Raw genomic sequence first — 12,512 nt, forward strand, 5'->3', positions numbered from 1 at the left:
TTTAAAGCCTCCTGTAGAGGCTGCTGGTGCTGAAGTAAAAACGTGCTTTAAATAACAGCCACAACACTTCCGGGTTTTATAGTTCCTCCACCCTGCCGCCAGCGGGGACAGCAGAGAGAATAGCGAAATCTTTTAAAACATTAATATCTCTCTGATTTTTCATCGATGGGAAAATCCTCCGGTCCAGTCCGGCAGAGGGGGGCTCTGAGCGAGGTGGCCAAAAATGACGGCCGTAAGTGATGGCTTTCTCTCGGAAATCACATCGCTGTGAGTCAAAAGCGGTCAAGATCTTACTTTTTGTAATAAAGATGTATAAAATGATTACACCCTCAACAGCTGGGTTCATTCAGGGAGGTTAATATCATTCAGACTTGCTATTAGAATACAGGGGAAAAGAAAGATTGCTGTAGTTATAAAACGGCCAAGTATCGCCACACTTGGTCAGGGATTACGAATTTGTGAGAGACAAGCAGCATCTCTCAAGACCCTTCTTCAGTCACCCATTCCTTCTCTCCAGAAATGCTGCCTGTCCCGCTGAGTTACTCCAGCATTTTGTGTCTATCTTCGGTTTAAACCAGTATCTGCAGTTCTTTCCTACACACTTAACTTGTGATTGATTGAAAGATACAGCATAGAAACAGGCCCTTTGGCCCACTGAGTTCACGCCGACCATCACTCACCCATTCACACTAGTTCTTTGGAATGCACTCCCTACACACATGGGGCAATTTACAGCGGCTAATTAACCTACAAACAAACCACCATGTCTTTGGGATCTGGGAGGAAGCCAGAGCACCTGGAGGAAACCGACATGGTCACAGGGACAATGTGCAAACTCCGTGCAGACAGCACCCGAGGTCAGCATTGAACCTGGATTTCTGGTTCTGTGTGGCAGCAGCTCTATTAGCTGCTGTATTCGGTATAAATAAGCGAGTTTGGTATTCTGACCTTGCATGCCCAGGTCAAAGGTCACTCTGGATAAACATTGATTGGAGCTATGTACACATTTCATCCGTTTTTTCCAGCTTTGATTCTTCTAGGTAAGAAAATACTGCATTCAAACTATGAATTAGTTGCGTTTATTGTTCCTTTGTTAAAAGCTAAGATTATTTTGTCGTTTTTATTGCTTTACTTGACCAAATGGGGTGTTTGGTCCCTGTCACTCAGGAGGCCTAGTCCCACAACGCAATATTGCACCACTCACCCATAGCCCCCCACGGAAGGCCTGGTTCCCCAACACAATCCGTTCCCTAAGGCAATATTCCATCACACACCCGTTTTCCCAATGGGAGGCCTGGTCCACCAACGCAACCCGTTCCCCAAAACAATAGGTGATGCAAAAACTGCTGTCCGGAGGCGGCCGGGGGCTTTGTTTTGGCCTTTTCCTGCCTTCAGTTCCCTCCCCTCCCGGGAGGGGGCCTTCCCCGGTGGGCCGGGGGCCGTCGGCTGCGTATCTCTCCTTGTCCAGGCAGAGTTGAGCTGGGTTTGGCACTTCTTCTCTGCACTGGCTGTGGGCCGCTGTCCCGTCGGGGATGATGGTTGCCCTGCCGGGCATGCGGAGTTGAGCTGAGGTGGCTGTGGGCCGCTGCTATGGGCCGCTGTCCCGTCCGTCCGGGGCTCGTGGACCTGTGGGTTGGCCCGTTGGGCAGGCGGAGTTGAGCTGGGGTTGTCGCTTTTTCCGCGCTGGCTGTGGACCTGTGGGCCGCTGCTCCGGACCGCTGTGCCGTTGAGGAGGGGGAGGGGATGGACGGACCGGACAGGGACGGTCCAGTGGCGGTTCGGCAGCGCTTGCGGCGCCGGGGACCCGGGTTCGATCCTGGCTGCGGATGAGGCGCGGGTCTGTGTGCGTGCAGCTGCCGATAATGTCTCTCCGCCGGTCGAGTCTTCCCCCCCCCCATCTCCCACTCGCATCTGCCCCCTCTCGCTGTTACACCTGGCTCTCCCGCTCCTCAGATTAAATATATTTTTACACATAAATCATGAATAAAGATAAGAATTTATACACAGTTTATACTGCCAGCACTTTGTTCATTTTTTCTTTTCAGCGAGTGACCTTTGACAAATCCCATGATTCCTTGCGTTTTTCGCAATACCAAACTCGCTTATTCAGCAGAATTTTGACAGGCTCCATTTTTAAAATCGCAGTGATAGTTTGCATAAACAGATATTGTTCATCAGAGTATAAAATGTTAATGTTTGATTTGATCATGTTATTTAGGATTTTGTAGGGAATTATGATAAGAGATAAACGGAATTAAGACATACCACAAAATCAGTGTCAGATTATTCATCATAGAAAAAGAGTATTCTTGCATAGTAAATGTGATAGTATAGAACATCTTCTCACAAAAAAACGATCAGCTCAAATACATTTAAATTTGAGCTTTAAAAGCAATCAATTATATAAAAATATACCGTCAAAATCGGTGGATGGACAGAAAACATATACCCAGCAGTGATCCCTCGGGATGGCACATTTCCTGTATTGAGGCCACTTTGTGGTGTTTGTGTTGGAGTGGGAATTTGCTCTGGCGCATAAGGAGCTGGTATTTCACAGTCCTTTCATTGGATGTCTCACCTTTGGGAACAAAGGTAGAGGGTAGGGGGAGGGGGTTTGGGAGTGGGAGTTAATCTGCCTTTGGTCTTACATAACCAGATATCCTTTACCTCTTTACACACATTGCCTGTTCACATTGTACAGAATTAACTTTCTGTACAATGTGAAATGGATTTAGCACTAATCTCAGGGACAGATATCGAAAATGGCAGCTTGGGGGACAAAGCGATATTTTGGGATAGATTACAACCAGCGGTATGAACGTCGATTTCTCTAATTTCGTCACCCCTTCATTCTGTCCTTCCACCTCCCTAGTCGTTTTGTTCCAATGCTTGCATCCTTGTATCCCTTCGTTCTCACCTCTTCCCCAGGCACCAATGGGCCATTATTGACTGCACCCTTCTTGGTCATCTGTTGCCAGCCCTGCTTTGTTTTGGCCTTTTCCTACTTCCACTTCCCTCCCCTCCATTTTCTGTCTGACGAAGGGTCCCGACCCAAAATGTCACTCATCCTTTTTCTCTAGAGATGCTGCCTGAGCTGCTGAGTTACTCCAGCACTTTGTGTCTATCATCGATATTTTTGACCTGTTTGCTCCATTACATTTTTTCACTATCACATTTTCAAAATAGGCTGATTGGAGATTACTGCAAGAGACAACTGCTACCAGTAGGCATTTTCTGTTACATTCCTGTCCAATCTTGGAAGAGTCAACATTTTAAAATTTGCACTCTGGCTATTTAGAAGATGTCAGTGGGGTAGGACTGGGAATGATTGGTTTAGCAGCTTGTCTCCATGCACAAGGAATGTAAAGGCTTAGTCGGGGATGTAATTTAGCCCTCTAGACAAACTTTACCATTTTTTCCTCTGACAAACAGTGACATTTACAGTGATCTGATCCTATGATTCGTGACCTTGAATATTATCACCTCTGATTTTACAATGACTTCCTTCTAACACAGCTTTTAAACCTGATATTAACTGCTCTACATGTGTATTTATCTGATATATTTACTGGATTTAGAACATTAACTTACAGAACATGTTGCATCATTAATTTGCTAATTTGTCATATGATGATTGATTTGTGGCTTTGTGGTGTGGCTGATGTGCCTGGTCAGTTTTTTAAAAAATATCGTAATTCAGTGCTACCTACTTCATTTAATTAATCAATGTTAACTTTAATTGCTGTCGTAACTTACCAATTGGCTGGTGGTCACATGAAATATATTGATCTCTGTCTTGCATGCACTCAGACAGGGTCTCTAAAAAAGGCAATTCCAAATATTCACTACCGGCTAGGTAAAGACACTTTTCCCCCTCATTTTAATCCTGAACATCTGACCCCTGATTTTGTGACCGACACTGGTTCCTGAAACCCCAGCGAGGGGCACCTACAGGTTCTTGCATCCATTGCTGAAGCCACAAAATAATTTTGTTTCAATAAGATCAATGCTCATTCATCTAAATTTTCGTGGTTATAGTCCCAATCTGTTTAATCTCTCCTCACAGGGCATTTACCCCCAATACAGGAATCAATCTCCTGAACCTTCATTGCACTCCTTCTGTCACAAATATATATCTTTCTTTATGGGGGAGGGGGAAAGGAAGATTAGATCTGTGTACATTATTTCAGATTTTAGTTTAGTTTAGTTTCGGGATACAGTGAGGAAACAGGGAATTCGACCCACTGAGTCCGTGCCGACCAGCGACCCCCAGATTCTAACACTATCCTATACACTACGGCCAATTTACATTTTTGATTAACCAAAGTCAATTAACCTACAAACCTGTACGTCTTTGGAGTGTGTGAGAAAACCTACGCGGTCACAGGGAGAATGCACAAACTCCATACAGACAGTACCCATAGCCACGGTCGAACCCGGGTCTCTAGCGCTGTGAGGCAGTAGCTCAACCGCTGCCCAACTGTGCCGTCCGGGTTGCCACTGTACCACCGCGGTCACACCAGAGTTGGGATTTTGATTCAATAAGTAATTGCAGTAACATGTCTTTATACGTTCAAATTCTCTTGCGATAAAAGCCTCATAATTGTTTGCTGTACGTGCAAGGTAGCTTAGGGATACAGTGCATATTTGCTTATTTAAATACAAATACACGAATACCTACGCCTTTCAATATCTCACCATTGAAAACTTCTCCACTTTTTTCATTTTTGCACCTCTCATGTTTCCAAATTATATTTTATATCCTCGCCTGTTCATTTAGTCGGCCCATTTCCCCTTTAAACCTCCCTCCAATTGCCTTACAACCCACTGCTGCTAATCTCTGTATCATGAGAAAACATAAACATATCAAAGATAAATTCTTCCAAGAATTGTATTTTTTGGATAAATGCCACCAATGAGGCATACTCTATACTATATTATCTATACTCCCAAGCCTTTCCTGACGTCCACTGAGCGAGGGCGATATGTATATATGTATGTAGTTTGTTTGTTTATACTATTATAACAAATGTAAAGCACTTTGGCCAACGAGAGTTGTTTTTTAAATGTGCTATATAAATAAATGTGACTTGACTTGAATGAAGCATTTGTTAAAGTATTTTTTGTAAATATCATATTGGTGAATATTACGGCCTAAAGACTTTGGAAATGCTACCTTATTTATATATTTTGAGATTGCACAATAAATTTAACAAAAATTTAAAATATTTGTCCTTTTCTCTTTTGTCCTGGCAGCTGGTTGGCGGAGAGTTTGATTTGGAAATTAACTTCATAATTCAGGATGCAGAGAGTATTGCGTGCATGATTGAACTTCTTGAACACTGTGATGTCACCTGCCAGGCAGAGATTTGGAGTATGTTCACAGCTATACTACGCAAGAGTGTGCGCAACCTTCAGGCCAGCACAGAGGTTGGTCTTATTGAGCAAGTGCTACTGAAGATGAGCAAAGTGGATGACATGATAGCAGGTATGCCTTCTGTAACCTATGCTCCGAACACTTAGTCTGCTAAATATGATACTGACAGTGAATAAATCACAAAATTATGTTACAGTTTATGTTTAATTAACAAATTGGTAGAATACGATTTGGCAATTTTGATATATATAGCTTTTCGATAAAATTGGCAGGGCAGATTAAGATTGTAAACAGGAATAGCCTATTAAATCCCTATGGCCTGCACTGCCATTCAGTAAGATTATGGTTGATATTTTACTTTCCAGTGGGAATATCATATCTCTTCATTTCCTTAGAAGCAAATAATCTATTTATCTGCAGAAACAGGTCCACCACCAATATATTGCGGCAACTGAGGGTCTGGCACCTCTTTTAATCCGGACAAAATTACGAGAACGCACATAAAGTCCATCTAAGGCGGCCGATCTCAACCACATTGGTATTTCTGTGGCCGATCGGCAGGTTGAATTTGCTCCCTGCGGCTGAGGCTCTGGAACTCTAGCCTGGCTGGAACCATCAAATCCATTCCAGTAGACATCTTCCGAGGCCGGCTCTGCGGGCCGGTATCTCGGCCCCTCGATGTCCTAGGCGGACAGTTCAGTATCGAGAGGCCATGAGATACGTTAGAGAACGGGAGGGGTATAATTAGTGGTTCAGAGGTGTATTGTTGACCTCTGTTGGTCTGGCAGAATGGATAATCTGGCAAGGCTCTGGAACCAAGGGTTCCGGAAAATCGGTGGTGGAATCTTGAACAAAAACAAAATTCTGGAACAACTCAGCAGACTAGGCAGCATCTCCAGAGGACGCTGATGGGCAACGTTTCAGTTTGAAACCCTTCAGAGATGTTGCCTGACCTACTGAGTTACTCCAGCACTTTGTTATTTTTCCCTAATATATAAGGTAGCTTATATCACATGGCTGAACCTGTTCAACTTCATTTACATGCGACTTAGAATTGAATTTCCCATCATTGGTTTATATTCCCTTGTTGCTTCATTGCTATTCTGCAATGAAATGTATCATTTTTGAGTTTTCGTATTTACGTTATACACCATTCTTTGCAGATCTGCTGGTTGACATGTTGGGTGTTCTAGCGAGTTATAGTATTACGGTCAAGGAACTCAAACTGCTTTTCAGCATGTTGCGTGGAGAAAGTGGATTCTGGGTAAGTTCCTGTACTGAGACTTAAGAAATGTATGTAAATTAGTGAAGCTTTATGTCATGGGTATATTGTTGTTTGTTTTGGTGTGTACATTTTGTTCTTTGCTTGTTTTTCTAAAATAAATATGTAAATTGACTTAACATAGCTAAATGTAATACAAAGGAACTGCAGATACTGGTTTATACCAAAGTTAGACACAAAATGCTGGGGTAACTGAGCAGGTCAGGCAGCACCTCTAGAGAAAATGGATAGGTGACGTTTCGAGTCACGACCCTTCTTAACATTGATAATAAATGATTAAAGTAGTGAAATATTGTCCTTGATGTTTTATTCATCTTGCACATCAAGGGTGAAAGATATTATTTTCAATTTCTTCCACAGCCAAGACATGCAGTTAAATTGCTGTCAATTCTGAATCAGATGCCACAAAGACAAGGCCCGGATACATTTTTTAACTTCCCTGGACGAAGTGCAGCAGTATGTATGATATATATTCTCCAAATCTTTTATTGCTTCGTATAGGGCATTAGACCAAGACTTGGAAGAGTAGGGGGAAGGGAGACCTCGCTGGTCAGTTGGAGGAGCCGGTCCTTGCGGGTTGGACGGAGAAGCCGGACCTCGCAGGTCGGAGTCCTGGTCGGCGGAGCCCGCGGCTAGGGCCCGGGATGTCAACACGGCGGCGTGAAGTGGGGCGTCGACAGTGGGAGGCCTTGGTGGCGGTGAAGCAGCGGCAGCGGTGAAGCCTCGCGGTGATGGAGGCGGGTCGACCCACGGTCAATGGTCGATGAGTGCGTGGAGGAACCGCCATGAAGGGGGGGAGAACAATGGTGGACCCGGCGTTGAGGGACCGCCGTGAGGGAAGTGGGAGGGAGAACAATGGAGGACACAGCATGGGGGGACCGCCGTGAGGGAAGTGGGGGGAGAACAATGGAGGACCTGGCGTGGGGGGAGCGCCGTGAGGGAAGTGGGGGGAGAACAATGGACAATTGGGGAGGCTGGGAGAACAAAGGACAATGGGGACCACTGGGGAGTAGGGGAACCGCTGGGGGGAGAACGAAAGGAGAAGCCGGCGTGCTTTGTAAATTTATCAGTGCCGTATGTGGCTGCTATTTGAATACATTGGGTATGCAAGCAAAGAATTTCACTGTGCCTGGTCACATGTGACAATGAAGTATTCCATTCTATTCCAAAGAAGAGGGTTCAGGAGGGGAAAGAATAGTAATGGAGTGGAATATGAATTTCCAGCTGAAATCCAGTGGAAATTTTAGTTAACGATTGATTGCAGAATTGAGCTGTTATTTTTCAATGAACAGCAATGAACCTATGTAGTATTCCAGTGTTATGGTTGATCTACCACAATATAATGGGATGAATGGTACTGCATTTGGATCTGGTAGTGCTCAGGCATTTCCACAAGGGTCCTGTACGTATGTGGATCTATTGTTAGTCCAGGCATGCCAGGTGCCAAACACTGGTATATCTCTCCGTCACTGGAGTCTGGCTGAGCCCAGTGTTGCTGTGATACCCCAGCATTAGACTGAGGAATTGTCACTTGAGACCTAATCCAGGTCAGATCTGGCAAAGATTTAGTGACCTTCCACCTTTGAGAATGAGGCCTGGAGATTAGTAGGAGAAGGTAAGATGGATCCAATTGTTTTTTATTTATTTGCCAATGTTTAAAACATTGTTTTTAATGTTTTCATTTTTTTTTAAATGTATCCACATAGCTACAAAAGCTATTAAAACATTACAAACAGTGAAAGCCATTTTAATAACTCTTAAATTCTTTGAAAGCCCTTTATTGGAGCTTTGTCCAAACTATCAGGGTGTTCTGGAGCAGGGTCTAAGAGTTATGCCTCCCTGAGACTAAATCATTGCTGAGACCCTGTTATCCAGTGGCCTCCATGTGACACCCATCGTCAGAGTCACAGTTGTACAGCAGAGAAACAGGCCCTTCAGCCCAACTTGTCCATGCTGACCAAAGTGTCCCATCCACTCTAGTCCCATCTTCCCTCAGGATGTTGTTTGTAATGCAATTGTACCCTTCCTCATGGAGGGAAATGCTGGCAATTCCACTAAAACTGGTAATATTCTTGATGAGAATTTGCGCCATTATTATTTCTGCATTCAGACCTGGATTAGCAAATGAACTATTTAATCACGTCTAAGTTTAGGTTAAGGTTTATTATTGTTGCATGAACTGAAGTACAGTGTAAAGCTTTTACAGAATGCTATCCAATCAGATCAGATATATCATACAATCAATTTAAACTCAAGTACAATAGACAGAGCAAAGGGGATGATACAGGAGAAGTCCCCCAACTTTGGGCTTCTTCACTGTAGCACCACAAAATGGTAAGTTCCTATGATTCAATAAAGCTGCCACTAATGTCTGACCTCTGTTCCCTTTGACTTTTTACCAGGCCATTGCTTTGCCTCCAATTGCTAAGTGGCCTTATCAAAGTGGTTTTACGTTAAATACCTGGTTTCGCATGGATCCACTGAATAATATAAATGTGGACAAGGACAAGCCATATCTCTATTGGTATGTACAATTTGCTACTCCGTATTTGTGTGGATATCTGCTTTTTTATAATACGGGATAAATGTATGCAGTAGGTATGACCCATAAAGCTTTGTGTCTTTTCACCTCTGAATGAAAATGGCAATAATATTATAGATACATTTTAATGGATATGATAGTTTATAAGAAATTGCTACATCTATGCTCAGTGTTTCTTTCCATTTTAGTTTTTAATGCCTGTGTCATATGCAGCTTTTTAAAATATATTAATAACTTTAGCTCCATTACATATCCTTTGTTTTCAGATTAAGTAGGCTTGTACAATGGATTTAACAGAATAGAGCTTCATACACCATCACTTTCCCCAATATAAAATTGAATTAAAATGTAATTTATCAGCATAATCGCAGGGAAAGGAAGTAAATATTTCAAACAGATTCCCATTAACAAATTAATAAAATATAGGGGACCTCTCCCCTACAGACATGGAAGGAAAATTAGATAAAATATAAGACTCAATATATATAATTACATTTGCAAGGTGTTGCTAATACATTAAAAAAAATTGTGTTTTATTAAAACACTCCTGACTCTTAATAGCTTCTCATATTTAAACAAGTTTGTGAAAATATTGAGTAAGCTTCATGAAGATAATTTACCTATTCTGTTTAAAGGTTTTAATGGAATGAGCCTGCACCACCATTCAATATGATCATGGCTGATCATCCAACTCAGTATCCTGTACCTGCCCTCTCCATACCCCCTGATCCCTTTAGCCACAAGGGCCACATCTAACCCCCTCTTAAATATAGCCAATGAACTGGCCTCAACTACCTTCTGTGACAGAGAATTCCACAGATTCACCACTCTCTGTGTGAAAAATGTTTTTCTCATCTCGGTCCTAAAAGACTTCCCCCTTATCCTTAAACGGTGACCTCTTGTTCTGGACTTCCCCAACATTGGGAACAATCTTCTTGCATCTAGCCTGTCCAATCCCTTAAGAATTTTGTAAGTTTCTATAAGATCCCCCCTCAATCTTCTAAATTCTAGCGAGTACAAGCCGAGTCTATCCAGTCTTTCTTCATATGAAAGTCCTGCCATCCCAGGAATCAGTCTGATGAACCTTCTCTGCACTCCCTCTATGGCAAGAATGTCTTTCCTCAGATTAGGAGACCAAAACTGTACACAATACTCCAGGTGTGGTCTCACCAAGGCCCTGTACAACTGCAGTAGAACCTCCCTGCTCCTGTACTCAAATCCTTTTGCTATACTCAAATCCTTTTGCTAACATACCACTCGCTTTCTTCACTGCCTGCTGCACCTGCATGCCTACTTTCAATGACTGGTGTACCATGACACCCAGGTCTCGTTGCATCTCCCATTTTCCTAATCGGCTTTCAGATAATTCAGATAATAGTCTACTTTCCTGTTCTTGCCACCAAAGTGGATAACCTCACATTTATCCACATTATACTGCATCTGCCATGCATTTGCCCACTCACCCAACCTATCCAAGTCACCTTGCAGCCTCCTGGCATCCTCCTCACAGCTAACACTGCCCCCCCAGCTTTGTGTCATCCGCAAACTTGGAGATGTTGCATTCAATTCCCTCGTCCAAATCATTTATATATATTGTAAATAGCTGGGGTCCCAGCACTGAGTCTTGCAGTATCCCACTAGTCACTGCCTGCCATTGTGAAAAGGACCCGTTTACTCCTACTCTTTGCTGTTTAGCAGCTGTTGCCCCGATCTGACACACATTTGTGACATTTACTTGATTTTGTAGGTTCCCTCCCTTGAGTAAGAATACTAATGTCAATTGTAGGACCATAACTCCTAACCTAATGAATTTTGGAATATTGTAATTTGTGTGTTTCTATATTGTATCAGATAGAACATATTTGAGGACCTTGGCTTGGATCTGGAAATTTTCATTTTGGGGCTACCATTCAACTATTGACAAAAATTGATTTAAATTGTGTTAAAGTCGTCTCCACTAAATGGCATCTGCATTTTTATTTATAGAGAATTTATCTTTTAATTTTTTTCTCCTTTTGTTTTGGGGTAAAATATTTTCTGGCTGTTGGTAAGCTTTCGAGACTTTTAGAGTCATTGAATACTGGTCTGAAACTAAGATGTGTTTAAAAAAGATTGTGGGGTTGATTTCTTCTCTGTTTTGTCTTATCTAAGCTTATATTTGTGATTTATGTCTGTTTCTTTTACGATGCAAGAGTGTTAATGAGAAATCAGAAAGTGCAGAAGATTTTTCTTTATCGTTATTTAATCAATTTTATAATGAATCAACCATGACATTGTTTTGAAGAAATACAATTTTAATTTTTAATTTGCAGTTTTCGAACAAGCAAAGGAGTTGGCTATTCAGCACATTTTGTTGGAAATTGTTTGATTGTGACATCATTGAAGTCAAAAGGAAAAGGTTTCCAGCATTGTGTGAAGTATGATTTTCAACCTAGAAAGGTAAATAGATAATCACTTGATAGATAATTGTTAGAATGTTGTTTTTGCCTGGTCCATGTAATAATCATGCAATATTTAAAGAACTGAGCACATTTGTTCTGTTGTTAAATAGAATAAATATTAAAGATAAGTACCAAAAGCTTGTTTACCTTTAAGGCATATAAAAGTTCAAAGGATGGAAAATAATCTTATTCTATTCATTGATAAAGTCAGTATAATGAATATTCACACACGATGATTAATTGGTTTACTTAATGCCAATTGAAATGAATACATTGTCCCACATTGTTCCGCATTGCACATTTGTCAGATTTCATATAGGGATGACATAATCTGTACCTATTCTTATTTTGCAGTGGTATATGATCAGCATTGTGCACATCTACAATCGTTGGAGGAATAGTGAGATTCGTTGTTATGTCAATGGTCAGCTAGTTTCCTACGGAGATATGGCTTGGCATGTCAATACCAATGATGTAAGTTCAATGTTGCATGGGGCTACAAAATCGCGGCTCAATGGCATAGCTGATAGAGCTGATGCCTCACATAGCACAGACCTAGTTTTGATTCGGACCTTGGGTGAAGTGCATATGGCGTTTGCACTCTCCCCCGTGACTGCATGGGTTCCCCAAATTCTGTAAATTGCCCCTAATGCGTTGGAAATGGGCGGCGAAAAAGTGGGAGATCATAGAACTAGTGTGAATGGGTGATCGAAAAGCTTGTTTCCATGCTGTATCTCGAAACTAAAAATAAACCCAAAAAGAAAAGTATTTAAGAAGGAACTGCAGATGCTGGAAAATCGAAGGTACACAAAAAAGCTGGAGAAACTCAGCGGGTGCAACAGCATCTATGGAGCAAAGGAAATAGGCTAT

The 12,512-nt window shown here is 42.1% G+C and overlaps 1 protein-coding gene across 2 annotated transcripts in view; it reads left to right on the forward strand.

Moving 5' to 3' along the window:
* Window positions 1–12,512, forward strand: part of LOC116974453 (neurobeachin-like) — a 140,608-nt gene that overhangs the window by 57,288 nt on the left and 70,808 nt on the right. For both annotated transcript variants that reach the window (XM_033022905.1, XM_033022906.1), the window contains exons 2-7: window positions 5,257–5,488; window positions 6,541–6,641; window positions 7,020–7,115; window positions 9,062–9,183; window positions 11,514–11,640; window positions 11,997–12,116. In XM_033022905.1, the coding sequence (XP_032878796.1) occupies window positions 5,257–5,488; window positions 6,541–6,641; window positions 7,020–7,115; window positions 9,062–9,183; window positions 11,514–11,640; window positions 11,997–12,116 (798 nt within the window). The remainder of the gene's footprint in view (window positions 1–5,256; window positions 5,489–6,540; window positions 6,642–7,019; window positions 7,116–9,061; window positions 9,184–11,513; window positions 11,641–11,996; window positions 12,117–12,512) is intronic.

Source organism: Amblyraja radiata, chromosome 6 (genome assembly GCF_010909765.2).
Source record: "Amblyraja radiata isolate CabotCenter1 chromosome 6, sAmbRad1.1.pri, whole genome shotgun sequence".
NCBI classification, from domain to species: domain Eukaryota; kingdom Metazoa; phylum Chordata; class Chondrichthyes; order Rajiformes; family Rajidae; genus Amblyraja; species Amblyraja radiata.